At 35.3% G+C, this 26911-nt stretch overlaps 1 protein-coding gene across 2 annotated transcripts in view; it reads right to left on the reverse strand.

The window, feature by feature from the left end:
- The window catches only part of Acss3 (acyl-CoA synthetase short chain family member 3), a 176603-nt gene that overhangs the window by 146312 nt on the left and 3380 nt on the right, over positions 1-26911 (reverse strand). For both annotated transcript variants that reach the window (XM_071609157.1, XM_027929264.2), the window contains exon 2: positions 4995-5139. In XM_071609157.1, the coding sequence (XP_071465258.1) occupies positions 4995-5139 (145 nt within the window). The remainder of the gene's footprint in view (positions 1-4994; positions 5140-26911) is intronic.

Here is a 26911-nt window from a genome sequence, read left to right on the forward strand (position 1 = left end):
TTTTATTTCACTGTGATTTAATATGATAACAAAATAATTTGAAAACACTTAGAGAGGGACACATTAAGTATATTCCTGTCTTTGGGAATGCAGATCTTTTGACACTTACATGTGAGATATTAAAAGAGGAAATTCTCATCATGAACCACCAAATTGAATGTAAATAACTTAAAGATTTTCACAGGTAAAAGTTACAATTTATTTACAAGGATGATCAAGTTCTACTGCTGATATAATTTAAAGATAAGAACTTCTTGCAATAAAAGAAACTTGTCACTTAGAAACTTCAAGTGCTATTTCATTGATTCATTCATCATTCAATAAATATTTACTATGTGTCAGTCACTTCTGCAGACAAACAAAAATCTTTGCCCTCATAGAACTGAAAATAGTGGAAGAGGAAGCAACAATAAAGCCATAAAGGTACATGCAATGTAAAGAATTACAATAAGTAATAAATACTAAAGTTAAAAGGAAAGCAAAATAGAGAGGTACAATTGCTGTAGATGAGAATATGTATAGTTAATATGGTCAGGAAAGATCTCACTCAGAAAATGACATTCAGGTAATATGACCTACAAGAGATCTGGAGGGAGAAGGAAAAACAAAGCAAAGGGAATTGGATTGATTTTAGGAATCATCTCTTCCAAAAAGCCTTCCTAGGTCCTATTTCCCCTGGCTGGGCTGGTGATGATACAGTTAGTTTGCTAAATGTCCCTCAAAGGTCTATGTGTTTAAGGCTTCATCCCCAAAGTGATGCTATTGGGAGGTGGTGGAATTGTTTGGAGGTAGGTCCTAATGGGAGGCCCTTATGTCATGGGATGCAAGCCCTTGATGGGACTGTATGACCTTGGCCCTTTCCTCTTTCTCTTCTGCTTCCTAGGCATGAGGTGAAGAGTTTGCTCCATCACACACTCCCTGCCATTGCCATCCAATGTACCTATCATAGGCCCAGAGCAATAATAGGTCCACCTGATCTTGGCCCGGACTTTCCAAAATTATGACCCAAAATACACCTTTTCTCTTTGTAAGTTATCACAAGTATTTCGATATAAAGGAATGTAAGTCGGCTGCTTTCCCATTGTGTTTGCACAGAACGTAGCACTCAGTTCTGTCATGTACCTTGTTTTACATTGAAATGGTCTATGTACATATGCTTTCTTAGCTTCTTGACAGTATGAAATGGCTTCCTTTGCTCTTCATAGGGTTTGGCATATGAAAAAAAAATATTTGTTGAATGAAAGATGGGTCTTAAAATGGGGGTGAAATCCCCCTATACAAAAGCCTTGGTGAAAGATTGTTTAAAATATTCAGATTGACAAAATAGATCACAGTTTCTCAAAAGCTCTGCTTCTGAATCATTCTGGAAATTTTTCAGATTGTCCACATCACTAAGGCAACTTAGCCTACAATTTGTTGTTTCACTAATTAAATTTAAAAAAAAAAAATGCTAGCTAACTTAATCAAGTTTTACCTAGCCAGAAACTCCCAGGAGAAATGAAACAGGGGAGATTAAATAAGTGATGTACAGAGGCAGTTCTTTTTGTTTGTTCCCAGTGGCATTACCTATTAAATCTTTCTTTCTTGGCTTTCCCTGCTTGATGAAATAAAACCCACAGGGAACAGGGAAGCAGGTAATCAAAGTAGCACACAAGGCTCTCTCTCTTTCCTAACAGTTCTTCCTTTAGTACTTTGGAGAAGAAAAGCCTGAAGAGTCAGAGGCTGTCAGCGGGTGAGAGAAACAGTCCTTTTAAGTACTTTGATGTCAGGCTAAACTGAAACCAGTGAACTAGTACAAACGTCAAGAGTCTAAGAGTCTAGACTCAATATTTGAAAGTAAGATGAGTTAGCAAAAAAGCTTCTAAGCAAAACATCCGTGTGTAATTATCATATACACTTATGTAATAAATGAATTTAAAGAGGAAGCACCAAAAAATGAGACTGGCAATAACTCTTCTCATCTTAGGTTTCTCTAAAGCTTTTTCTTGGACTCTGATGTTAGGGTATATATCAAATTCAAGATGTTGATATAGATAATATTTTTACAATATGTAAACAAACTTCCAAATCTGTATTCCAATTAAAATTTAAAAGTGTCTTGGGCTTACATATTCATAAAACGAGACTGCAGCAATATGCCCAAACCATAGAAACAAGTTTTTAATCATAGATACCATACCGTACACCTCTTCTAAAAGCAGAAAATGCACAGCTAAAATAAAACAAAGTATAATATGTTTTCCTGAAATTTCTATTATCTCTTATATTAAAACTCAGCCTCACATGAATAACACATTTGATAATGGTGCACCTTACAGCCCACTGTGAGCTCTGTTTCTGCATACTGCATTCCACAAATACGCAATTCCCTCTTATAGACCAATAAATATACCAAATGAGATAGAGCAGTTTTGTTTTGTCTTTGTCTTGGGCTGCTTAGCATTTGAACTTCATTATTATTAAACTGGAATTTACCTTGAGTCCTAGAAGGAGACAGAGTCCCAATTCCCATAATGAAATCAAAAGACAATAAACTCTTTCCTGCCCAAGACCTGGTACTCTAGATATGTGACATAAGTTTGTCCAACTAGATGCTCCTGCTTTGTCTTTCACTATAGAAGGATTGACTCAAGGCAACAAGTCAAGGTAATGGACAATCAGTGGATTTTCCTTAATGCTTCACTTTTGCTCCTTCTCCCCTAGGGTATGCCATTTTTCTGAGACTGGTACTTCACTCTTCCCTTTTCATGAGTTCTTTTGATGTCTGAATTAGCTAAAGTTGAGAACTATTGCTGCAATTTGTCTGATACACAGCCTGATTAAACTGATTTAACTCTTCTCTCTTGTTTACAACAACTCAAGCATTGGGGAGGTAATTATTTTGTCTAAGTTGCCTTTCTTAATTTTTTTTTGCAAAGATAAACAGGAACATGCTGATGCAAAATAATATAATTTCAGAGAGCCCAAGAGAATGGGTGAAGCTACCTAAAAACCAAATGAAACTCTTAAATAGGATTCAATAGACAAAAGCAGAGAATCTAACTCAAAAAAAAAAAAAAAAACAAAAACAAAAACCCTTCATTTAAAAGCAAATGCTTCCAAACCCTAGCATTCTAACAGGGCTGTTCTTTTGAAAGTTATCTTTGGCTGAGTTCTGCAAGGTTGTCAGCCCTTCCTAATCCTTGAACTGGAGAGAAGCCCCACCTAGATGGTTAAGATGTTAAGTCTTTAGATTTAGAGAACCAAGAATATTGGATAAGCTTTGCAGTGTCCCTTTTCTTAGTCTTTAGTTTTATGACAAGAGCGAGCCCCAGGAGATCAAGGTCATTGCATGTTTCAGAAAAAAATAAAAGGCAGGGCTCCAGAACTCTAAAGACCCAACTCAACACATAGCCTTCTTACCATACTTCTGTTCAGCCAAGTGACAGCATGGCAGACTCTGCACACCGGTGCTTTATAACCAACGTCAATTTTACCATCCAGGGGACATTGCTTTATAACCAATGTCAATTTTACCACCCAGGGGACATTGACAATGTTTGGAGACATATTTAGTCTTCATGACCTGGGAGATGGGGGTGCTGCTAGCATCCAGTGCGTAAGTATGCAGCTAATCACCCTAAAATATCCATAACAGTTCTCTTCAAAAAGAATTTCTGGTCCAAAACACTGAGATAGAAATTTAGAATAGAGAGAGATCCTGAATCTTAAAGGAAATGCCCACAAGCCTCAGAGATGCAGAAAGCACAGTTATAAATCTTGAGCTTGAGAGACATGCCCTTGACCCTTGCCCTTGTAAAATAAGGAAAATGCACAAGCAAAAAAAAAAAAATGGGGGGAAATTGTGGAGCTCCACCCTGCCTCCTAGCACGGACCCTCTATAAATATTAATACCCCACACCAATGGGTTGCTGTTGTGCCTGTGGAGATGGCCAGCATTCTCCCTCAAGTGCATATTACTTGCTTTTCAACAAAAGCATCTCTCTTTTGATGCCTTTGAACATTCTCCCTTGAATGTGTAGCTACTTTTCTAAATAAACCTGTCTATGACTTTGAATGGCATGTACTTAAATTCTTTTCTGTCATGTATGCCAAGAATCCTGCTGGTCCTTAGTTGAGATATTTCTTCTCCTGCAACAATGTCAGTAGTGTCAAGATGGAGAAACCCTGCCCTACAGCATTATCTCCCTTTAAATCACATACAAATAAATGCCATGACTCACAGTTAAAATAACTTTCCCACAGTCTACAATACCCACTTTTATAATTACATCTGAAAACTAATTCAAAATCTTCTCTTATGTTAAAAGAGGAAAAATCTTATAAATCATCTGTCAACATCATGATCTACCTAAGAACTACATAGATGAGAAAGAATTTTAAAAAGAGCAAATAAAACAAAATAATGAGCATATGCAAGGAGCTATAAGGGGCCAGGAGTATCTGAAGGACTAAAAGGAGTTGTGTTCATGCCAAGAAAGACTTTTAAGCAAGACAGAGAAATATATTGTTTCTTCAGAAGAGAATTCTGGAATCACTTATGGGATAATCTAAAATGAGCAGAGCCTCTTGGATCCTGCAAGAATGAGGAGTAGCCACTTTCAACCATGGTGATGGCACTAAGGTGAAGAACAAAGGCTGGGAGCGGACTTAGACATATTCTCGAGATCAGTTCACCTCTATCTGCAAAACAAACATCTTCCAGTGCTGTGAAGTATAAATTAAAGGGTTAAAAACAGTTCAAATGAGGGGCTGGGATTGTGGCTCAGCGGTAGAGTGCTCACCATATAAAAATAAATAAGTGAAATAAAAGTATTGTGTCCAACTACAATTAAAAAATAAATATTTTTTTAAAAACAGTTCAAATGAGTTCACACACTTGCATTCATTTGCAAGGTGCATCTAAAGGAAAACATGGTAAAATATTTTAGAGTTTGCATAATGAGAACATGTGCATAGAACTTCTAATATAAAGAGAAAGCTTATGACTTTACCTGCTCCAGGACTTCTTTATAAGTTATAGTTGCTTTAGTATTTGTAACAGGACTGTCATAGATGATAGCAATCTTATCCCCTTTACCGTTTTCAATATGACGATCAATGGCATTATAACAAATGTTAAGCATTCCTTCCACAAACCTGAAAAAGAATTGTGAAGTAAAAGTGAGAAATTCTTTCCAAAATATGTTATTGCTTAACCAGGTTACTCTATTTCTAGTTTGGCAGAGCTGGCTGTAAAACTGTGTTTTCTAGTGCATGCTATGCTAGGTAATGATGGCTGTAAAGTACATATTTAAGATGGCACAGAGTGCACATTTTTATTTTAATAAATATGTATTTATTTTGATGTACACTGGGAAAAATATATTTTGCACTTCAAACTGACATCTTTGTGGATTTTATGGCTTAGGATGATACAAGAGTACAGAATGCCAAAGTAATCTATTTTACATAGATGAAATGAATCCTATATAAGTGCAATGCAGAAGCATTAGAGATTATGGAAAGAGAAATGGTAGATGTATGACTGAAGTTTTGGTACTTGCTGCAAATAAACTTACTGCCAAATCCAATTCTTTGAAAGGGTTATGTGTATGTTTTGTTTTAATTTAATGTGAACACATCAATTGCATATCAAATAGAAAAGCTCTTTTCTGCATATCTGAAATGCTTCATAACTGAAATAAAGAATGGGACATGCACATAAAATATTAAATAATTTTCAAAACCTTTTGCGATTAATTTCTTCTTTAATTTATCAAAGCCTTTCTTTGAAACACAGACATCTTATAGCTAAACAGAGATGCTTGTTTAAGAAAATACGGCTCATTTAAAAAAAAAGTTTTGTATCTGCCACCTTTTTTTTAGAAGGAAGGGATTCAAAAAAATATGCAAGATTGCCAAATATTATAACAAGGTAAAGTAACAGGAGAACATAAAAAGCAAGAAAAAAAAGTTCTGTTAAAAGCTCAGAATTGCCTTCAAGGCTTCACAAAGGACCTGTGTGAAACGAGGCAGTACATTAAAAGCAACTATAAGTACAGTGGCAGTATAAGGGAAAAAACAGATACAGAACACAGTAGGAGGGAAACCATTTAATCAGCTCAAACAATAATTCTGAATATGACTGTACAATTCACTAATACCAAATATGACTATAACATAGCACAATATGCAATTAATACAATACGTAATTTCCAATTGTGATAGATTCAATATTTGTTCAAAAATGTTGTCTATTCCCCTTGCTCTACTTCCACCAAAAACACTTTGTATCTTCACCTCTTGATTTTGGTTTGCCCAGGCACTTCATTTAGCTTATACAAAGTCAACGGAGGCTTGGAAATCATTTGTATGATTGGGCTGCTGCTCTCCTGCACCTCTACCTTTCCCAGAAATATCTGCTTCCTCAGCATGGCACCCAGAATATAAATTTGCAATTGGGAACAGAATCCAAAAGAAACAGAGTGTTCAGTCTAACCAGATATGTCATGGAACAATGCTCCCAACTATGCCCATCTTAGATCGTCTGACCTCAGAACAAATCTGCAAATATACAAAAATCAAATTGCAGAAATTGTGTCCTTACTCATTAAGCAACATAACTGTAGCCAAAATTAACTAATACATCAAAAAGAAAGGTAAAATCTGCTTGACATTCTCTAGGAGAAGTAAGGTATTTTATAGAATTTCCCATGAAAATAAATATTCACTTTTTTTGTTCAGGTTCCGAAAAGAAAATATTTCATATTCAATATTAATAGACTGCTTACTGGATAATCTCCTTTTTCTCTCATTTCCTCCCCTTTTTTCTTCTATCCACCTTTGCTTCTTTCTCAGTGGGTTCCACCCCATCCCCTTCCCAGACCTGTGTACTTCATAAGTTGCCTGTAGACTTCTTAATGATATCACTATTCTGATTTTTTTTAAATTTATGGCTTCTTTATCACTATTTTTTGCTCAATATTTAATTATGCTCGATGATATTAAAACAAACAAACAAAAAAAAACAGGTGCCGGGACTCCCTTTGATCCAAAGATTCATGGAAGATTGACTCTATAATTTACTTTATGTACCTACTTCTTTGCTTGCTCTTTCTCAAATATCTCCTGTGGAATCTTCTTCCTTGGCCTCATCTTTAATTAGCTGTGATCTTGCCAATTCCATATGCCCCCTTGGCTTTTGCTACCTTCTCTCCCTGGGTGATTACTACACTTCCTTGACTTCACCTTCCATTTTTTCTTCCATCTCTGATCTCATTCCAAACTCCACACCCTTATAGCCAGCAGTCTAGTGGATATCTCTACAAGGGAAAAAATAAGTTGTTGAAGACTAATCATTTCACACCACGTCTAACCTCTCAGCCCACCCCAACTGCATGCTTCCTTCTCTTCCTATTTTTTTTATTTTTCTATAACCTAAAATAGAAACTATTTCTTGGTTCACTTGCAAGAGTGAGAAGATTTTGTTTGTTTGTTTTTCTTTTCTTTTTTAGTGTGCAGCCACTGGTGTTTTTAGGTTGCCAGCATCTCCAGCAACCAGTCTTGGATATATAAGACAAAAAAGAAAACCCAGGGAATGGATTGCATGCTATTCTTCCTGTCCCCAAATTCCTATAAGGTTAACCTTTTCTTCATTTCAATATCTTCTTATCTGTGACTGAAATGTAATGTCCTAGATTTTAACAGTGTTTAGCAGTATGAATAAGAAGTATATTTTCTCCATCTTGTCCTGAAACCAGAAGTCCTTCATTTCTATTGAACATCTACTATAGGCCAATTGTTATATGTGTATCAAAAAAAAAATAACCCTCCCCTTATGAGGTAGGTACTATTATTAAGCCCATTTTACATACAAGGAAACTAGTGACAGTAACTTGCTCAGGGCAGGTGTCATAGAACCAAGCCCTTAAACATTATATAGCAGTACTTCTATAGGCAGTATTTGAGCAACTTCATTTTTCTTTTCAGTTGTTTACAACTTTTGGATAGCTTACAGGTAAAATTATTAATACCCTAAGATTTTCTTCTTGAAGATCACCCTTAAAGAAATCTAATATAAAATTAAGAATATCTTTTGGGGTAGGAAGGAAATCGACACAGGGAAGAGCCTGCAAGTAGTATTGAGCAGAGATGCTGCAGGAGATAGATTGGCATGATGCCAAGGTGGCTCCAACTAAGGAGTACACAGACACAGATTGGCTCAACTCAGAGATGGGCATCCTGTGGATGACTGCACCCAGAAAACTGCAAGGGGTCTCTCGGCTCAAAGATTTGACTATTCTTCTATGACAAGATTCTTCATTTTAAATCAAATCATTTCTGTAAAGGTCAACCAAATGCCTTCTGTGTGCTCTCCACTGTGCCTTCTAAATTTGTGGATAGTTTTTAAATGATTTGTCTCCCCAGATTTTAAAAATACCTAATGCTCATGTAAAAAAACAAGAAAGTATACTCTGGAATATTTTATTTTGTTCCTCCTATATGAAAACATTACTTGTTGTGTAGATAATTTGATAATTTGACATTGTGCCTCCATAGTAGGGATTGCATTATGAGCTTGTTTCAAGAAACTGACAAATTTTCAAAAATCATGTTTAATTATGACAAGATATTCCATTCAGTGGCTACTCAATAATAAAGTTAGTCCTATAATGTTGACAACTACTTTTCACAGCATTATCACTATTTTAGATGATCCTAGGATAATATTTCTTGCAGAGAAATATTAGTCACATTGTTTTTTAAAATCACATTTCCAGACTATCGTCCTACAATAGACCACACACATACACGCACACAATCAAATAATCTAATTGCTTTCTGGAAATATAAAATCAATTTACATTACCATCAGCATTACCTGAGTTTCCATTTCATCACACTCCTCTAAACATGAATTATTCTCAATTTTCTTTAATTTGAAAAGTGAAAAATGATTTTATATTTTTCTTGGTAACTCGTATTGATTAAGTACAGTGTCTTACCAATTTTGAAAGCTCTTTATGTCTATTTTTATTGAACTTATGTCTAACAATGTTACAGATGATTATCACAGTTTATTCACTAATTTTAATTCATTTTTACTGACATGAAAATATTTTAAATTTATATGTGGTCAGATAAATTCATTTCTTCTTTTTCCCTTTAGATAATTCATTCTTTTGATTTCATCTTTAATATTAATCACTTAATTGTCCCAATAATTTATTCATATGGACATACATATGTATATAATATCTGTCATATATATTACACATGCATTATGTTATGTGTATGTTTTATGATGTGGAAATATAACCATGTTTATTTACTTATTAATAGTTCATTTTCTAAGCATAAATTTTTGTTGTTGTTTTGGTTTTGTTTTTTGTTTGTTTGTTTTGGTACTAGGGATTGAACCCAGAAGCACTTTACCACTGAACCACATCCCTAGCCCTTTTTATTTTTTATTTTGAGACAGGGCCTCACTAAGTTGCTAAGGTTGACCTCAAATTTGCAATTCTCCTGTCTCAGCCTCCCAAGTTGCTTGGACTATAGTTATGCACCATCATGCCCAGCTCCAAGCATCATTTTTTGATTAATGTGTCTTCATTTATTTGTGGTATTCCATTCTTCTGGTATATAGTAGCATCCAATATATTCTACAATCTTTTTCAGAACTCTACAACTTTCTAGAATGTTCTGTCAGTGGACTCATTATTTGTTCTCCCCTTTAACTTCAGTCAGCTTTTAGTTCTGTTGAACAAAGGAAGTCGTCATATTCCTTATCCTATACCATTCCTCCAAGAATTTCTTTCATAGAAAAGTACAAACAAGCTGAACATACCCCATAGCCCAGTTAAGTTTAAGAAAAAAAATAGATAAAATTAAAACTAAACTAATAGTAATAGTTGAAAAATTAGTAATGATGCCATTACCTGTTCAGAATGGTAGAAAATTTCTAGATATATAAAGAGAACATGAGCAGAATAATTGCTAAATCCAGAAATCATGTAGGATATACTAAATCCCAGTGTACTTGTTATGAAAACTCTTCCCATGAGGTGTTAAAAATTTATACAACCATAATATAGAATACTCTGCATTAATGAGAATTCATGAGAAACCTATTAACCCTAAGCATGTCATAACCACACATCCTTCACACACACACACACACACACACACAAAAAGTTGTTTATGCCTAAATTCAGGCATATGGACATGAGTCTAAAGTTTTAATAAAACTCTGAAATAAGGCAAAGATCAGAGGCAGATAGGAATAAATAATAGACCATGGGTGTCTGGATGGATGAGTAAGCTATGCCAATCCTTCCTCCGCAATGCACACATGTACACACAAATACACCACACAAGCTTTTACTGTCCTAGAATGTAACTTTCTCAGATGAGGGAGCCTCCATTTGGAGGATCCTGTATTTAAGACCTATGGAATAGGAAGAGGGATCTATTTAATTGCTACGAGGTCTGTACACCCTACGAATCCTTGTCACCAGGAAATTTTCTCTCCTCCCTCTAATGATCACAGGAAGAACTCTAGGAATCAAAACCTGATTCACAGACAAATGAAGGGGAATCAACAGTGGGATTCTTAAAAGTACTCCACTCGGCCACCTGCACCTTCACACCCAGATGAGTTATGCATACGTGTGTGTGCACAGACATGCAAGTATAGATAGATAATAGATACATACATAGAATACAGATTCAGAGATACATAGGTAGGAAGACAACAAAAAGCTGGGGCGCATAAACAAGAAGGAGAGGATATATTTTTACCTTCAATAATATCTACAATATTTTTGCAAATAATTTTTTTAAGATCTAATAGGCAAAGCATCTGCAAAATATCCATCAAGGAAAAAAATGAAATGGCCAATTACATGACAGTATTCTTCTCGATATTGTTAGTAATCAGGAAAATGAATACTAAAATAATAAAGAGATGCCATTTCCTCTATCAGATTGATGTACAGATGTAATACACAGTTTTAGTGAGAGTAAACAGAAATTAGATTTCTCATATAATGTTAGAGACCAAATAAGTTAACTGAGTAATTTGGGAGAGCTCAAAATCAGTATCTACAAAAATTTTAAATACATATCATGTATTACGTACAATCATTAAAACAATAAAAAATCATTACATGATGCAATGAACAAATGGAACTTTTTACTAAGGCAAAGCAAGTTGTGTATATGTTTATCTACATGTCATACAAAAACAGAAGAAGGAGTTTGGAAAAAGGCAAAAGAAAATATTAATAAACTCTGAATAAGAAAAAAAATTGAAAGGTAGCAATAAAGAATACATTTTTATATAGTAAAACCAGTGGGGTTTTAAAAAAATTTTTCTGAGCATACACTTACATATTGAACGGGTGATTTAAATATGTTAGTTGAAAATATAAATTTTAATGATCTGGTTTGCTTTGGTAGGACTGAATCACCAACTCTATAATCAGTATAACCACCATCAAAGAAAAATATTTTAACTAAGTAAAGACTTCATAGCCTGTCTTCTACTTATAATAACACCTACAATAAGCTTGAAGAAAATAAACCTTGGACTAAAAAAATTATACTTCTTTTTATTTTATTTTTCTTATCAGAATCAATCTTACACAGCCAAACAGTCAGTAATAAATGTATAGAACCTTCAAATTACACACAGAGATCTTTGGTTATCATTGCTGCTCTTGACCATTATTTGCTTGCCCTCCTTTCTAGGCACTTGCATGACTAAACTTCCATGAATGCGTGATACAAGGCACAGTCACATAGCCCTCTGCTGCCCAGGACGTGGCCACAGGTATAACACAAACAAACCCATCTATAAGAACCAGGTGGTTATACACTTCCTTCTTCCTGCTGCAGGGACATTCCAAATGGTAGCTGCACTTAATGAGTATAGATGACATGGAGCAAAACTCCCAAATAACCTAAGATAAACAAGAGTAATATCTGGGCTATTTTAAACAAAGGAAGATTTGGAGGTTATTTATTCCTGCACTATAACCTTCAATATGCTGACATAAAAGCCTTAAGGTCTATCAATGTTGACAAATTTAAACAAACTTCAAAATTGTCATATTTTATAATTTAAAGAGGATATTTTCCACGGCAAATGAAATGGGAAGAACCTCAGTGAGTATAAATATATATGTACACTACTATAATGTTAGATGTCCTGATGAGGAAACTGAGGTAGACGGGTTAAGTGACTTCCCCAAGGTCCATACATGCTGAGTAACAGGCTGAGATTGATGTATGGCAGTCAGACTCTGAGTCTCAAAAACTATTCTGTTGTTGAGTTCATGTGAGAGAACTCTATGTCTTCTCTGAGCATAATTTTTCATGCATTTCAGTGTCTCATTTCGATTACCACATAAGTTTCCAGATGGGGAAATTGGCTTAGAAAGCTCTAAGTCCACAGTTATATGGCAATGTAAGAAAGCTAGAGAAAGTCACAAGCTGAAGGTAACAGTTTAGAGAGCTTTTTGTTTGTTTGTTTGTTTGTTTTTCTCCCCATTAATGAAGTGCTATAACAAAGATGGAAAGGAGGTGATTTGAGAAATATTGAAGTCTGAGAAAGGAAAAGGATGCAAAGACCAGGTTACCAAAGAAACCAAGAGTTTAGGACAGGAATCATCAAACTAAAATCCACAAGCCAAATCTGGCCCACTACTTGTTTGTGCAAACGAATGTTAACATTATTATGTTATTGGAACATAATAATGCTCAATTTTTTATATGCATTCTCTGTGATTGCTTTTAAGCTCTGCAAAAAAATTGCAAAGGAACTTCTCTGGTCCACAAAACCCAAAATCTTCACTATATGACTCTTTAAAGAAAAGCTTTCCTCATCCCTTATCTAGAGCAACCCTGTCCAGTAGAAATTTCTATGATGATCAGAATGTTCTATATCTATGTTGCTTAATAGGTAACCACTAGCTACACATGGCTAGCAAAATTTAAATAATTAACAGTATATAAAATTTAAACCTCTGTTGCTCAGTCACACTACCCAACTTCCAAGGGCTCAATAGTCACATTTGACTAATATGACTGAGGATTGGAAATTTACATTTTATTTATTTTAATTAAACAATTTGAATAGCCATATGCTACTGCTGGCTTCTATATAGGACACGACAGTTGTAGAGAATTTCAAGGAAGTAGAGTTGGTTCTCAGTCCAACACTAAAGAGAGATCAATTCAGGAAAAGACCTAAAAACAATTCTTTGAATTCAACAACAGATAGGTATTAATGACCTTTGGTGATGGCCTACAGAGTGGTGAAAACTGATGCTGTCTTGCTGAGAATAGAGGAGTAAAAAGAAAGTTTGAGTGTGCAGGGAAGAGAGTTCTGGCTTCTCTTCAGCTTGTGCAAATCTTTCACCTGGCATTTACTAAAAGAGAAGGATGACAAGCGAAAGTAGCTAAGGGATTAAAAATTAATAGAAGAAAAAAAAATGTCAGTGGCCTAGGCAAGTAAGACAAGAACACAGAGGGCAAAGTGCAGGTTCTGGTTTGGAAGTGCAAGTGCTGCTGAAAGAAGATGCGCGGTTGGGGTGGGGGCAGAACATGAGCTGAGGCAAAAGACAAGTGCAAGCCTCATTTTAAAAGCCTGTCTGTGTTCCCTGTAAGAAACAGAAGGTCTAGAGAGGGTGCAGAGCAGGAAAATGACCTGCTCAGAAATGGATTTCTGGAGGAATCCCAGGAGAGCAGTGTGAATGTGAGACTTAAGAGAGAAAGCAGGAAATGGGATCCCTTAGGATCTACTGGCCAGCCTAGGAAGCCGAGCTAAGGAAGAAAAACTTGGAGAAAGGGGGACTAGTACACAAATAAATCAATAGGAATAAGAAGGAAGGGTAGTAATCAAAGAAAATGGAGGTTCTTATGATCTATGGATGTCAAATTTAGGTTCCTTTTAAGGGAGATCTGGGCACATGAATATAAAGAAACATTTTTGAAGTAGCAGAGGAAGCTCATATTTTGTTACTCATTAGAAATGTTCCAGGTTCTGAGCTTGCTAATTCCTATATGTTACATCATTGAATCTACACAGAATCCCTTAAGAAAAACAATGCTATCCTCATTTTACAAATGAGAAATGAAGTTCAGAGAAGTCAAATAATATCTCAGAATTATAAACAGTAACAGTGCTTTCTGATTCCAAGGAAGATATGATGGGTGCATTGCCAGTTTTCAACCCCTGTGTGCCTATCTGAGTAATCTTTGTGTCCTTCTAGAATCTCTGCTTCCGGTGGGCAGAGACCATAAAATAACTCATTAATGGCAAACAATAAATGCTCAATAATAATGTTCAACAATTATTTTTAAGTAAAAGTCCACAAGTGTGAATGATTGATAAATGAGGTAGCACTCTTCTGACACATTAACACAAATAAGAAAAAGAGTCTCTGAGGCAATCTGTCCATAGACACGGCAAAAACAATGACTAGCTCAAAAGACTACTATTGCACACAAACAGAGAAGGCTTTAAGCACTTTTAAGAGGGCATCATGTTGCTTGATTCACACAGTGACACCCCATCTAAATTGCAGATACTTGGCTTTGGGCAGTGTCAAGTGACTGTTCCAGGAAACCCTCCAAATTGAGTAACTGCTTACTTAAAGCAGCATAATAACTGTATGTTAATTTAACCACCAGGGACATTGTTTTTTGTAAAAGTATTTGGAAAGCACATCTCTTTGTAGGACAGACAATTATTTTAACAGTGAAAGTAATGCAAAGAAAGATTCTGTAGTCCTATGGATCCTTCCAGAATGGGTATGTATACTCCGAACACATCCACCAGCTCTAGCCACAGACTGCCCCATCTCATATGAAAGGACAGCCCAGACATCTGCACGCCAGCCAGATCATCTCAGGTTAAAACTGAGAGCCTTGCCAAGGGTGAGAAATACAGCCAGCAGGAAAAAATAATAGAAAGAAAGGCTTTCAGGAAATCAATACCTGTTATTTGAACTGAATCCACTGTCAATGAAGAGAAAAGGCATGAATGGATATCTTAAAGATTCTCTGGTTATGAGTCATGCCTGACAATAAATTCAAAGAAGAATGTGAGGACACCATTTTACCTTGTTTTATTTGTGTCCCTGACAAAAAGGCAGGAAAAACAGAGAACTGAAGTAAAAGGAAATAGGATTTAGTTTACTACGAAAAGAAGGAAAAGATAGAATTAACTTGAGGGTCAGAAGTAAGAGATAAGATCAAAACATAAGTTTATTAAAATTGAAAATAATGTTAAATAAACATAAATGTGTAGTACATTTTTTAAGGGAACACAAATTTCAGCATTCAACCTTTTCATAACACTTAATATACTCTTGGGAACCAAGGTCCCCATTACACAATGCAGAAATAAATCAGCCCATCTCATTCCACCATGTTTCCTACATCCATACCCCCCTCTCCTTTGCCCTCTCCCCAATTACCCTAGGTACATGTATGATTGCACAAACGGTGTGACCCTACTTTGGGAACAACCAGAGAAGTCAAAAATTGTGCTACATTTGTGTACAATGAATCAAAGAACATTCTGCTGTCATGTATAATGAATTAGAATCATAAATAAATACTTTGAAAAAGAAAAGAAATAAATCAGCCCTATGTAGATCAGTTCCTAGAAAACCAGACCTATGATCCAGGTTGTCTCCAGGTGCCTCAGCAAGTAGCACCAGAGAAACTCAGAATTATCCGGAGAACCAGGAGAGGCAAAAGGGAGAGTGTTCCCTCTAATGTGCACTACTATTACTTGAAGATTCCTCTCAAATTTAATCCTAACTATGAAGAAAGAAATAGGAAAGGGGGCAGGAAGAAGAAGAAGAAGAAATGGCAGTGGCAACATGAGGTAGAGGAGGAAGAACCCAACATCTTTACATGGTATTACCATATTCGAGTTAAGGAGAAATGGGAGGAAGAGAAGGGAGATAGAGATAAAAACTGAAATGAATGAGAATTTTAGTAGGACTGCACATTTTTTCCTTGTTTCATATTCCACCTTCATCCGAGCCATCCATTCCTTGTTCTATAAGGTTATAACTCATGCAGAATGACACACTGCAATGTTCTGATGAAACTCTCCTCTATGCTAGAGACTCCCAGAAGACAGACACTACCTACACTAACTCATTCTGCTCAACACTTACAGATGTCCACAGAGGGGTGCTGAATACATGCTCTTATTAAAGATGAGGAATACAATCAATCATTTTTGAATGTCCACGCACTTTTTCTTTCCATGGAGCCTTATAAATTAGCCTGTGATTGTTTCTAGAAAGACTATGGAACTGGGAGAGATACACAGGGAGCATCAGTGTCTGTTATGTTTTATTACTTATAATAAAAAGATCTAGGCAAATGTGACAGAATGTTAAGATTTTATAAAACTCAGTGTTGAGATTCCTCTAAGTTGTTTCTATTGAATCTTTAAACTTTTTATAAGGAAAAAGATGGTGAGAATTTATTCACAAGATTTACTAAGTTTTTGGAGAACACTTTAATAATATATATCAAAATGTATATAATTACCTTTTGATACAGAAATCTTCTGAGAATTTAAAAGAAGAAAGTCAAGAAAGAAATACATGAATGCACCACACACATATACACTCACAGAAACACACACAGATAAAGAGGGTTTCCTTTGAGATGTCATGTCCAAAGATGAAGCATATCTTCCTGTCCACAACAGCAAATAAAGAGAAACCATCTCAATGTCAAGACGAAGAGGCTGTGAAATAATTCACCCAGTATGCAAAAATATTATGTATTAAAAATCAAGGCATAGACAAATGGAAAATTGCAACTTACTACAAGTAGAAAAATGAGCTATCAAGTAATATGAACAGTATAATCCAGTTTTCGGTGAGAACAAAAAGAGAGACCTAAACTATCAAACAGAATGGCAAACAGATGTAGAGTCTACATTTAAAAAGACAGAACACATATGAAAATGAGTGCATGAGAAAATAGGAAAAGCTGAACTAGGTCTATAAAATTGAGTTAACTGTATCATCCCAATATCAATTTGGGTTTTGATAATATGCTATGGTTATGTAAAAAGTTACCAGTGGGGGAAGCTAAGTGATGGATACAAGTGACTGTTCTGTATTTTTTTAAATAACTCTTTTGAGTTGATAATTATTTCAAAATAAAAAAATAAGAAGTAAAAAAGATTGAATGGAACTATAATATACCAAGAGATATACTACAATCCTGTTTTAGATATTAAAGCACAGCTGATTTTTCACTTTTTGTCTTTCCTGAATTTATCTGTTAAAACTTAAAACTATAATAATTTTATAGCTGAAAAAGAGGTATAAACCAAAATTTTAATCAGGATTATTTCTGCATAAAGAAATGCCAGAACAAATAAATTCAAACCTATATGTTACAACCTAGGCCTTGTATCTATAAAAATTCTCCTTTCAGGGCTGGGGTTGTGGCTCAGCGGTACAGCACTTGCCTCACACGTGTGAGGCACTGGGTTTGAACCTCAGCACCACATGAAAATAAATAAACAAAATAAAGGTATTGTGTCCATCTACAACTGAAAAAAGAATCCTCCTCTTTGAAAATTAAAATATATGACATCTTCATCTAATTTCCTATCTGCCCCTCCACTTCTCACCAAAATAACCTCACACACATAGACACAGACATAACATAGATACATTTATAAAGATAAATCACACTACACTAACCACTTGAACAAAATATTATGTCAAATAGATATAATTTGCTGTGTTTTTTTCCCTGACCTGATCCTCAGAATTATCAGAGAATACTATCACAAGCTACCTCTTTGGTAATTCCCCCATTGGCTACACACTACATTCACAAATGAAACATTTTCCATTAACACATGAACAATCTGAAACTTGAATACAATGGAGTCCACTTAATTATCCAAGAGCTCATTATCTGGATGGTGCTAACCAAGCCCATTATTTCCCCTTTAGTCTCTTTTTTGCTACTTGTCTTTTCTTCACCTTCCTGCTTGTTAGCACTTCCACCTAAAAAATGAGAGGCTCCACAGAGGGATAAAATTCAAATTAGTTGATTTTTTTTTTTATCTATTAAAGGATTCATTAGTTGGAAAATGGCCACTGTTCACAGAATAGAAGCCGTGTGTTCTCGTTATTCACACTTCAACAGTGAAAGGTAATTCAGAGTAGAGTTGATTATAAAACAAAACAGACTTTGTTACCCATATTTTTACAAACTAATTAGACAATCCCTATCTCCTGTGACTGCTCTTATTAAACCAGGAAATGAAAGCTATCTTATTATACAATTAAACAATTGACATTGTTTTTCAAAATTATACTCTATCTGGACTTGCCCAGCTCATAGAGAGCATTCAACAAATGTTTGATAAATGAACAAGACAAAGAAGGAAGGAGTATGAATGAAGGAAACAAACAAGTTAATAAATGACTAAGTTCTCCAGCCACAGGGCAAAAAACCACTTTCATAAATACAACAAGCTAACAAGCACATATGTGCATGTGTACCTGGCTTGTTTTGAAAGTTGTAAACTAGTATAGTAAGGATAAAATAGGATTAATTATTGAGAAAATATGACATAATGAGAACCCAATACACTCCAGAGTCTAACATGTCTGGTTTTTCATCCTAGGTCTGCATTTGCATACTAAGTGAACATTATTAAGTTACTTAATCTTCCCTAAATTTTTCTTTAAGAACATATATTCTTGGGAAGTTAAAGAACTACGGAAAGAGATATTATTGTTGTTTTGATTACCAAAACAGTGTAGTTTGTATCGTATAAAACTTTAACACACACATACAAACATCCATAAACACTCACAGAAACTCACATATATATAATAAAATCAGCCTTTAGAATTTAAGATATTTTGATTGAAGAACACTAATATTTCCAGCAAAAATGACCTTTAAAATAATTATATATTTAATGAGAAATGTAAAATCTTATTATTTTTATCAATTATAAAATTAAAAATTAATCCTTTTATAAATGAAGTAAAGCAAGGTAAAACCTTATCAGATTAGAACTAATAAGTCTGCAATTATAGATTAGATTTCAAACATCTCTTGAAATATTCAGGTAAAATAATGAGATGTTTATAGTAGATATAGTATATATTATGTTTATTATACAGTAATAAAAATCAGTCTCACATCTTTATAAAATGTAAGCATTGAACAGATTAAGGTAATTTTTTATTTCAAGTAACATAAATATTAAGATTTTATCAGAATTTTTGGGAAAAATGTAAATGTGTTCTAAGAGGAAATAATGATTTTATTTTTACATTATCTAATTGTTATCAATTTTAAATGATATGCCAGAACAAATCAATTCAAACCTATATGTTACAATAGGTTTAAATTGATTTGTTCTGGCAATATGTAATTTTTGTTTAATGAATCCACAAACAATGATAATATGATAACAAAACATTAATCCAACTCTTAAATCTGAAATGCTTGAAGTCTAATGTGCCAGGAGACCCACATTGGTACTCAATCTATAGCACACAAGTGAGGCATTTCCCTCCCTGCAGTGGGGAGTCTTTGTCCCAATGGATAGAAATTCATGTCAATTGTAAAATACCCGTTACTACAGCTTGAAGATGATGAGCCAGTGGCAAAGGCAGCCAACCATCTCCAAATGAAGCTTCGATCCACGAAGACAACAGAATTTTTAAACTGCTCAGATGCCTTGATTCATATAGATCATTTAGGGATGTGGTTGGATAGATACTTCAGGTACTATCAAAATGCAATTTATACAGAATCCAGACATATAATTTGGATTAACAAGTTTAACATGCATGTGGTGATGATTTAAAACAGTTTAACTAGTATACACAAGCCTCACTCATTCTGCTGCAGAGACAACAAAGGTAATTTAGACCTGATCCCTACTGTCCTATTTCCAGATGGTGATTTATTAAATCACTAGTAAAAGATAAGTATCCTTGGAATGTGAGCTTAGGTGGTGGAAGTGGTGACAACCTGGAAATGTGAGCATTTTTTGCCCAACTAGCTTAACGGGAAACCAGACTGATTTGTCTTTAGAAAAGAACCTTGTAAGATTTTTAGGGTAAAATTCTTAGAGATACTGGAAGGATATAAAATTGAGAAAACATGTGCAAGTCAGCTCTGAGATAACAATGAAGACTTATTTTCCTCTAAAATGAGGGAAAAATGGAAGACACATAGCAACAGAGCACAAATGAGAAGGAGAGTCAAAATCCTTGATTATAATTTTTTAGAATTCTCTATCAGTCTCATTGTCTTTTCTTTCACTCTCCAGGTCCTGTGATCTAAACAATTATATGCCAGCCAGACAGAAGTCAGAGAATGCAGTTACAACCCATTGTAGAAATTGGGTGCTACAGTAAGACTCAACTGGATTGAAAAATTAAGTACACCAATATAGGACTTCAGAAAAGCCACTTATCTCTCTCTGCTTTTGTTTACAGTTACAAAAATGCGTTATAACTGCACCTATTTCTTCTCCTATATTCAAAAAAATTGAGGGGCTTGGGGTATGCCAAGCATGTGCAAGGCCCCAGCATCAAAAGACAGAGAGGGCAGGTGCAGGGAGCAAGAGATAGAGATGCTTATTAGAACTAAGAAAGCTGGATGCAAGGAGATTCCTGAGAAATATGTCTCTGCACTTAACATGAACCATTTATCAAGGTCTGTCCCTCTTGCATGTGCAGAAGAAAACTAGGATCAAGATTAAAGAGAATAAAGGGAAAAAAAGAAAGAAAACTACACATGAATGCATTAAAAAAATAAAACAAAAACAAAAAAAAAACCCACTCTACAACTTTCATGATTGCAAACATATAACCAGTCTTACTATTTTACTCAGAGTTTAGAGGAAAGAAAAAAATTCATATATTTATAATTATATTAATTAACTAGGTTGTTTAGCACCATGTTCTCATAAAAGTCACATTTAAAATGTACTGCACGCTGTGAATAATGGGGTCATTATAGATTTTTTCCTTAAGTCAGAAAACTAACAGAGCATTTCTAAGAAGGAGGTTGATACTGCTTTCTACTGTCAGAAAATAGTAGTTGTCAACCAATTTGAAGCTACTTTCCCCCCACCTTTGTGTATGTTGTACACAATAATACAAAGAGTTTATGTTTTTGAAGTGAATCTATTATTCCATGTTTAATATAGTTACCAAGTATTTCTGAGATGTAAATCCAGATTTTTAAGCTCTTTTAATGTAAATATTCTTTTTTTTAAAGGCAAACTACTTTTAACAGTTTCAATGAAAAGGGATTAAGAAACGAAAGAAATATTAAAGTTTATTGAGACTAATATTATAGAAACAATATAATGTACTCAGAGCACAGATGGTAAATTCAGACTAATTGGTTCAATCTGTAGATCTACTGTTTATTTACTAGTTTTGTAAATTTAGGCAAGTTGCTTAAGATCTCAGTTCCACCATTTCCACACTCATTCAAGAGAATAAAAGTTGATCCTACTTCACAAGGTTATTGTATAGATTAAACAAATTAAAGCATTTGATATTGTGCCTGGCTCCTAGCACAGACAGAGTAAGGGTTAACTGTTCTTATTTCATGCTTGACATGTTCTGTATACATTAACATTCTCAGTCATTACAACAGAACTACAAAGTTATTATTATCCCCTCCCCCTGCAATCAATAGGATAGGTTGGATTATGCTATAGTAACAACTGCAAAATTGCAGTACTTGCAAAAACAAACACTCATTTTCACTCCCAATACATTGTCATTTATGCATTTTCATTCAGCCATCCAAACTGCTTCTATTCTACCTGTGCTTTACAATGCCCTTTCTAGAGGAACTCTGGCAACTAAGTGCTTCACACTGAAGTGACAAGGTTCATTCCTCTTGTTGCATTAGCCAAAGCTCCTTAAAATCCATGTGTATGTAAGGAAGGCCAGTCCTGTGCTCTCTGGAGAACAGATGTTGGTGGAAGACCCCAAAGAACCAGAACACTCAGCTGAGTCTGCATTTTTCATTGCCCCACTTTACAATTATGTGGGGGCAAGGTAATGTTGAAGGAATGGAGCTGAGATTTTAAGCCAGATATCCATTTGTTTTTTCCACTAATTCTTCATTCTCTTTCTCCGACCTACCCAAATTAGGGTATCAGATAAATTCCCATTGGCAACAATGGCAAACTTCAGAGGAGGGTAGAGTTAGGAGGAAGGCACAGTCAGGGCATTTGTGGTTTAGAATAGTGTTTAATTCAATTGAGAATCAATGAAAGTCTATAAAAATAAGAATAAGAGTCTGGAGAGAAAATAAAGTGAGATCAAGAGAAAAAGTAGACTTAGTTCTTAAGTGTCCATGCATGAATTACCATAAAGTTCTTTAGCAAATGCTCAATAATACTGATTTCCTGTCCCTCGATGATGAAAAATTTTACCATTTTATCTTACCAAATTTTAAAAAATTGCTATATCGATCAGACTTCCAAGAGAAACCAAGAGCTCTTTTTTCTTCCTCTTCTCAATTTTCTTCTTTAATCTTCAGAAATTTCTTTTACCACATTGACACATGCATTTAGAAGGAACATCTTGAAAGATTTACAAGGGCAGTGTGACTATTCTAACATAAAAACCTAAAGAGAAGGTATTCCTGTTGTCTGGAATTAGTTCTTAAGTCAGAGACCTGAGGATTTTAGTTGCCTTTTTCCCCCTCTTACTTAGGTTTATTCATGTTTTAAAGTAGCAATCTTTTGCTATTTATTTGAAAGAGCTTCTGTTTTCAGTCACTATTATAACCTGGACTCTTTCAAACTCAAAATTCTTAAACTTTCTTTTTCCTAGACACTATAAGAACAGTAACATCTCCATTTTATGCACAGTCTCTTAGTTTATAGGGTCAAAATGTCAGCAAAAGCAAATACACTGAATACCTTTAACATAATAATTTCTCCTGCCACTTAATTTAGATAAAGGATCTGAATTCCACACTTACACAGACTTCTTAAAACTATAATTTAGTGAGATTATTGCATTTATACATATTATTGCAAAGATTTCTTAGCCTCTCTCCACATTTCACCTACAAATGCCACACTACAATGGAAAGCAATGATCTCTTTCATAGAGTTGCTACTTATTGCTTTTGGAAGTACAGGGAAAAAAAATTTTAAGAGACAAATAACTTCAACCAGTGGATTTATTTTCTCAACTAACAATGTATGGCATGAACAAAGGAAAAGTACGCTGCCTTCCAGGAGGCACTAAGAGTTAGGATTTTCCCCCAACACCTGGGAGTTGATTGGTCACAGCTGATTGAATTTCCATTGTTCATTGATTGTGCCATTTGCCAGGCAATCCATCCCTGCTTATGTAATTGCAGCATTCCTGTAGTTCACTCTGTTCCGTCCTAAAGGCTCAGCAGCATGACAGGTTGAGAAAATTAGATGCGGCCCACACCAAGATGCTGACCTTCAGAATATAAAATAAGGCCCATCTTTTTAAATCAGTCTTTCTTGATGAGGTTATTTTGAGGGACATTATTTCTAGCAGGTGATTTTTCTTGCTAACCATGTACCTTCTTAAAGCATTTTTATATTTACAAGAAGTGATTGTTTAAAAATTTAAATATACCTGTACTGTGTACAATGTTATGAATAAATTTATTCAATTTATAGTGTGTCAAAAGGAGACAAATGTTTCATCTTTAGATAACACTCTCACTTCAATCTAGAATTAAACATAATTTTTTAAAACATGTGAATATATTCTTTTCTTGAACCATGCTGAGAGTCGATATAAAGTGTTATCACTGCAGAAATGATAACAATGTGAAGTATGTCTATATTAGATTTAGTCATTTCACAATGTGTACATACTTTAAAACATTAAGTAGCACATGACAAATACCTATCATGTCATCAGTTTTTAAAGAGAAAAAAGACAAAATCTGGTAACTATGAAGAAATTTCACATAATCTTACTAAAAAGAGAGTTAAAAAATCAAAAAGACTGAATTTCCCAACCAGTTTAACATGGCTGAGCACTTGTTTGACAATGAACCGAAGTTCAGGTTTTACATAAAATCCACATTTATATTTTTCTTTTCCTTTAAAACAATCTCAAACTCACAGAAAAGCTGCAAGTACAAGAAAACTTTGCTCCATCTAAACTACTTACTGAAATTTGCCCAATAACCCCAGAATAATTTAGTTCATAATTGCTACGAATAAGGACATTCGTCTAGAGAACTACAATATAATCATCAAATTCAGGAAATTAACATTGACACATAACCACCATCTAATCCTCAAACCCCATTCAAGTTCTTTAATTGTTCCAAAAATGTCAATTACAGCAGAAAATATCCAATTCAGAATTACCTCTTGCCTCTAGTTCTGGTCTATTTAGTCTCCTTTAATACAGAACAATTCCTCAGTCCAAAGTCTACTTTAAAAATAATTCAAGATTTGGCACTGGGCTTCTGAAACAGTTGGGTATTTGTAGGGAAAGATTCTGGGCATAGAGCCAGAATCCTGGGGTTATTATTACTGACCCAGCTCTGCCCTCTGCTATCTAGCTGTGTGGCCTCGTATGTAGACTGGCTTTAGTCCTCTCACATGTAGAAAGGCCATGATGACCCTAACTGTGCAGGCTGAGGGAATGGAATAATGAATATGCATGAGAAACTCTGGTCAAGGCTCAGAGATTGTTCAACAAAAGTCAATTCTCTCATCCCTTTCAACTGTTTCCTTATCTTCCCTGTCAGATGCAAAGTCAAATGTTTAGATAGTTGGCTCACTAGAACCAGTGCAGGATATGACAAGAATATATGCATCTGCTCAGCAGCTCTTTATTCCATCTTTTAGATCCTGTTTTATGATTCCATCATAAATGATTCCATCTTTTATCTCATTTCTCCCATGAACTTCTAGTACATAAAAAAAGAACAACAAAAAGAAACCAAAAAGTTCAACTTGCAAGAACAGGGAGTCCTATGAAGCAATAGGTTTCAAAATAAACAAAATTCCCTTCATTCCTACTTCATAGACTTTGCTTCTGCCTTTCAACATAAGTTACTCCTGAAGCAGAAAGAAGAGAAAGCATGGAGAAGAAACTGTCTTTTATTTGACCCAGGAACTTCTACATGTTGTAGACTGTCTTTCCTTCCTGCCTCTGTCAAATAAATCCATAAAATGCTTTTGCCTACCACCAGGCCATCTGTCATGCACTATTCTGACTTTGGCCACTGACATCACCTTATTAAAAGTCACCAAGGATCTCTGAGTCACAGAGGTTTCTTTTACAGAGATAGAATTTCTTTCAATCCTAGATAGCCTCAGAACATCTCTAGAGCCCTTATCCCTATTGACTTTCCTAGTTTGTATCTCTTCTCTCTTTTATACTCCATGACACTAAAATATCCTGTCCCTCTCCTACTTCTTTGAATGAGTAGCATCCGTTCCCATGACTCTTTTTTTCTTGTACTGTAGTGGCACCCCCATTCTCCACAGAAAAGTCTTAACTGGGCTTCTCCAGAAATCTTCACCATGGCTGATTTTAGGACTGTCAGAAAAAGTGTCTCGACAAAAGAGTTCAACGTAGATAATTTCCTATTTTCCTGTTGCTCTGTTTTACTTGGCCACTGGTCGGGAAGAAATCAGCACTCCAGGTGCTGGACACCCCCTGACTAGTTCTTCACAAACATGTATCCAGTATAATAGTTTGTAGAAATGTGTAAACAGGGCCTTTGGCCTTGAGCTGGGGCTTCACAGAGATGTCTACATTTCTAAGATAAGAGAAGTTACCAATTGGGCTCCATGGTAACAGCTGGCAGGGGTGGGAAAGAAAGAGGAGAAGAAGCTCTCCCCTTCTCAGGTGTTGTCCTTGAAAGGTCAACTTGCCCAGAACAGAGAAAGAAAAAACTGTTTTTATGTAAACTTCTACAGACTGTGAACTTCTCATCCCCTCCCCTTACATGCTGGGTATAAAATTCTGAAACTACCTGAACTCGGGGTTCAGGGGACTGATTGATAACAGCAGAAGCTATGCCCTCTGAACCTGGCTGCAGCCAAATAAAACTGTTTCCTTCTTTGGTGCCTTGCCTCGTCTGTCCCTACAACAGTACTTCTCCCCAAAGTTTAGTCCTCGGTATTTTGTTCTTTCCTTCTCTCTCTCTCTCTCTCCCTCCTTCCCTTCCCCTTTCTCTCTCTCTCCCTTTCCCCCCACTCTCTCTCCAAAAACATTCAACATCCACAATGTTTTAACTATTATTTCTTTACAATTTATACTTGAATCTACACTCCTACATCCATCTGTCTCCTAGTTTTCAACACATTATCTTTAATTCCCCCATGAGATCCTCCCCTTGGACATTTTACTCAAATTCTTGATGTGACTATAACATCTTCTGTTTCCTGTACTCCACTTCCAGGCAGTCAGCATGTCTAATGTAATCTTGATTCCTGAAATTCCTCTCTTTCTATTCCTCCTGCCATTAGACGCATTTCTACAAGTTAGAGTTACTCGGATATTTCCAATCTCTCTTATCTCCCTTTCCCCCAGGAAATCTTGAAATCTGAGGTCAAACTTAGTCTCAGATACTAGGTTTATCCCATTATCCTTTTAACAAAAAGCCACCATGGATCATCACTGCCTTAGTAGGCACTGCAAATAAAAATGCTCACAATGGCCAAAGGTAATGATCAGAACTGGCAGGAAATAATGCAATGGTGATAGGGACAGTTATCAATAAGCACATGCACAATTCAAAAGAGGCAGCAGATGCTCAGTTCTAGCCAAATGCTGCCAGGCAGGAATAACTTCCTATTGCTGACTTATAGGTTCTGTGTGTGTATATGTGTGCACTTCCACAC

The sequence above is a fragment of the Marmota flaviventris genome, chromosome 3, assembly GCF_047511675.1.
Source record: "Marmota flaviventris isolate mMarFla1 chromosome 3, mMarFla1.hap1, whole genome shotgun sequence".
NCBI lineage: Eukaryota > Metazoa > Chordata > Mammalia > Rodentia > Sciuridae > Marmota > Marmota flaviventris.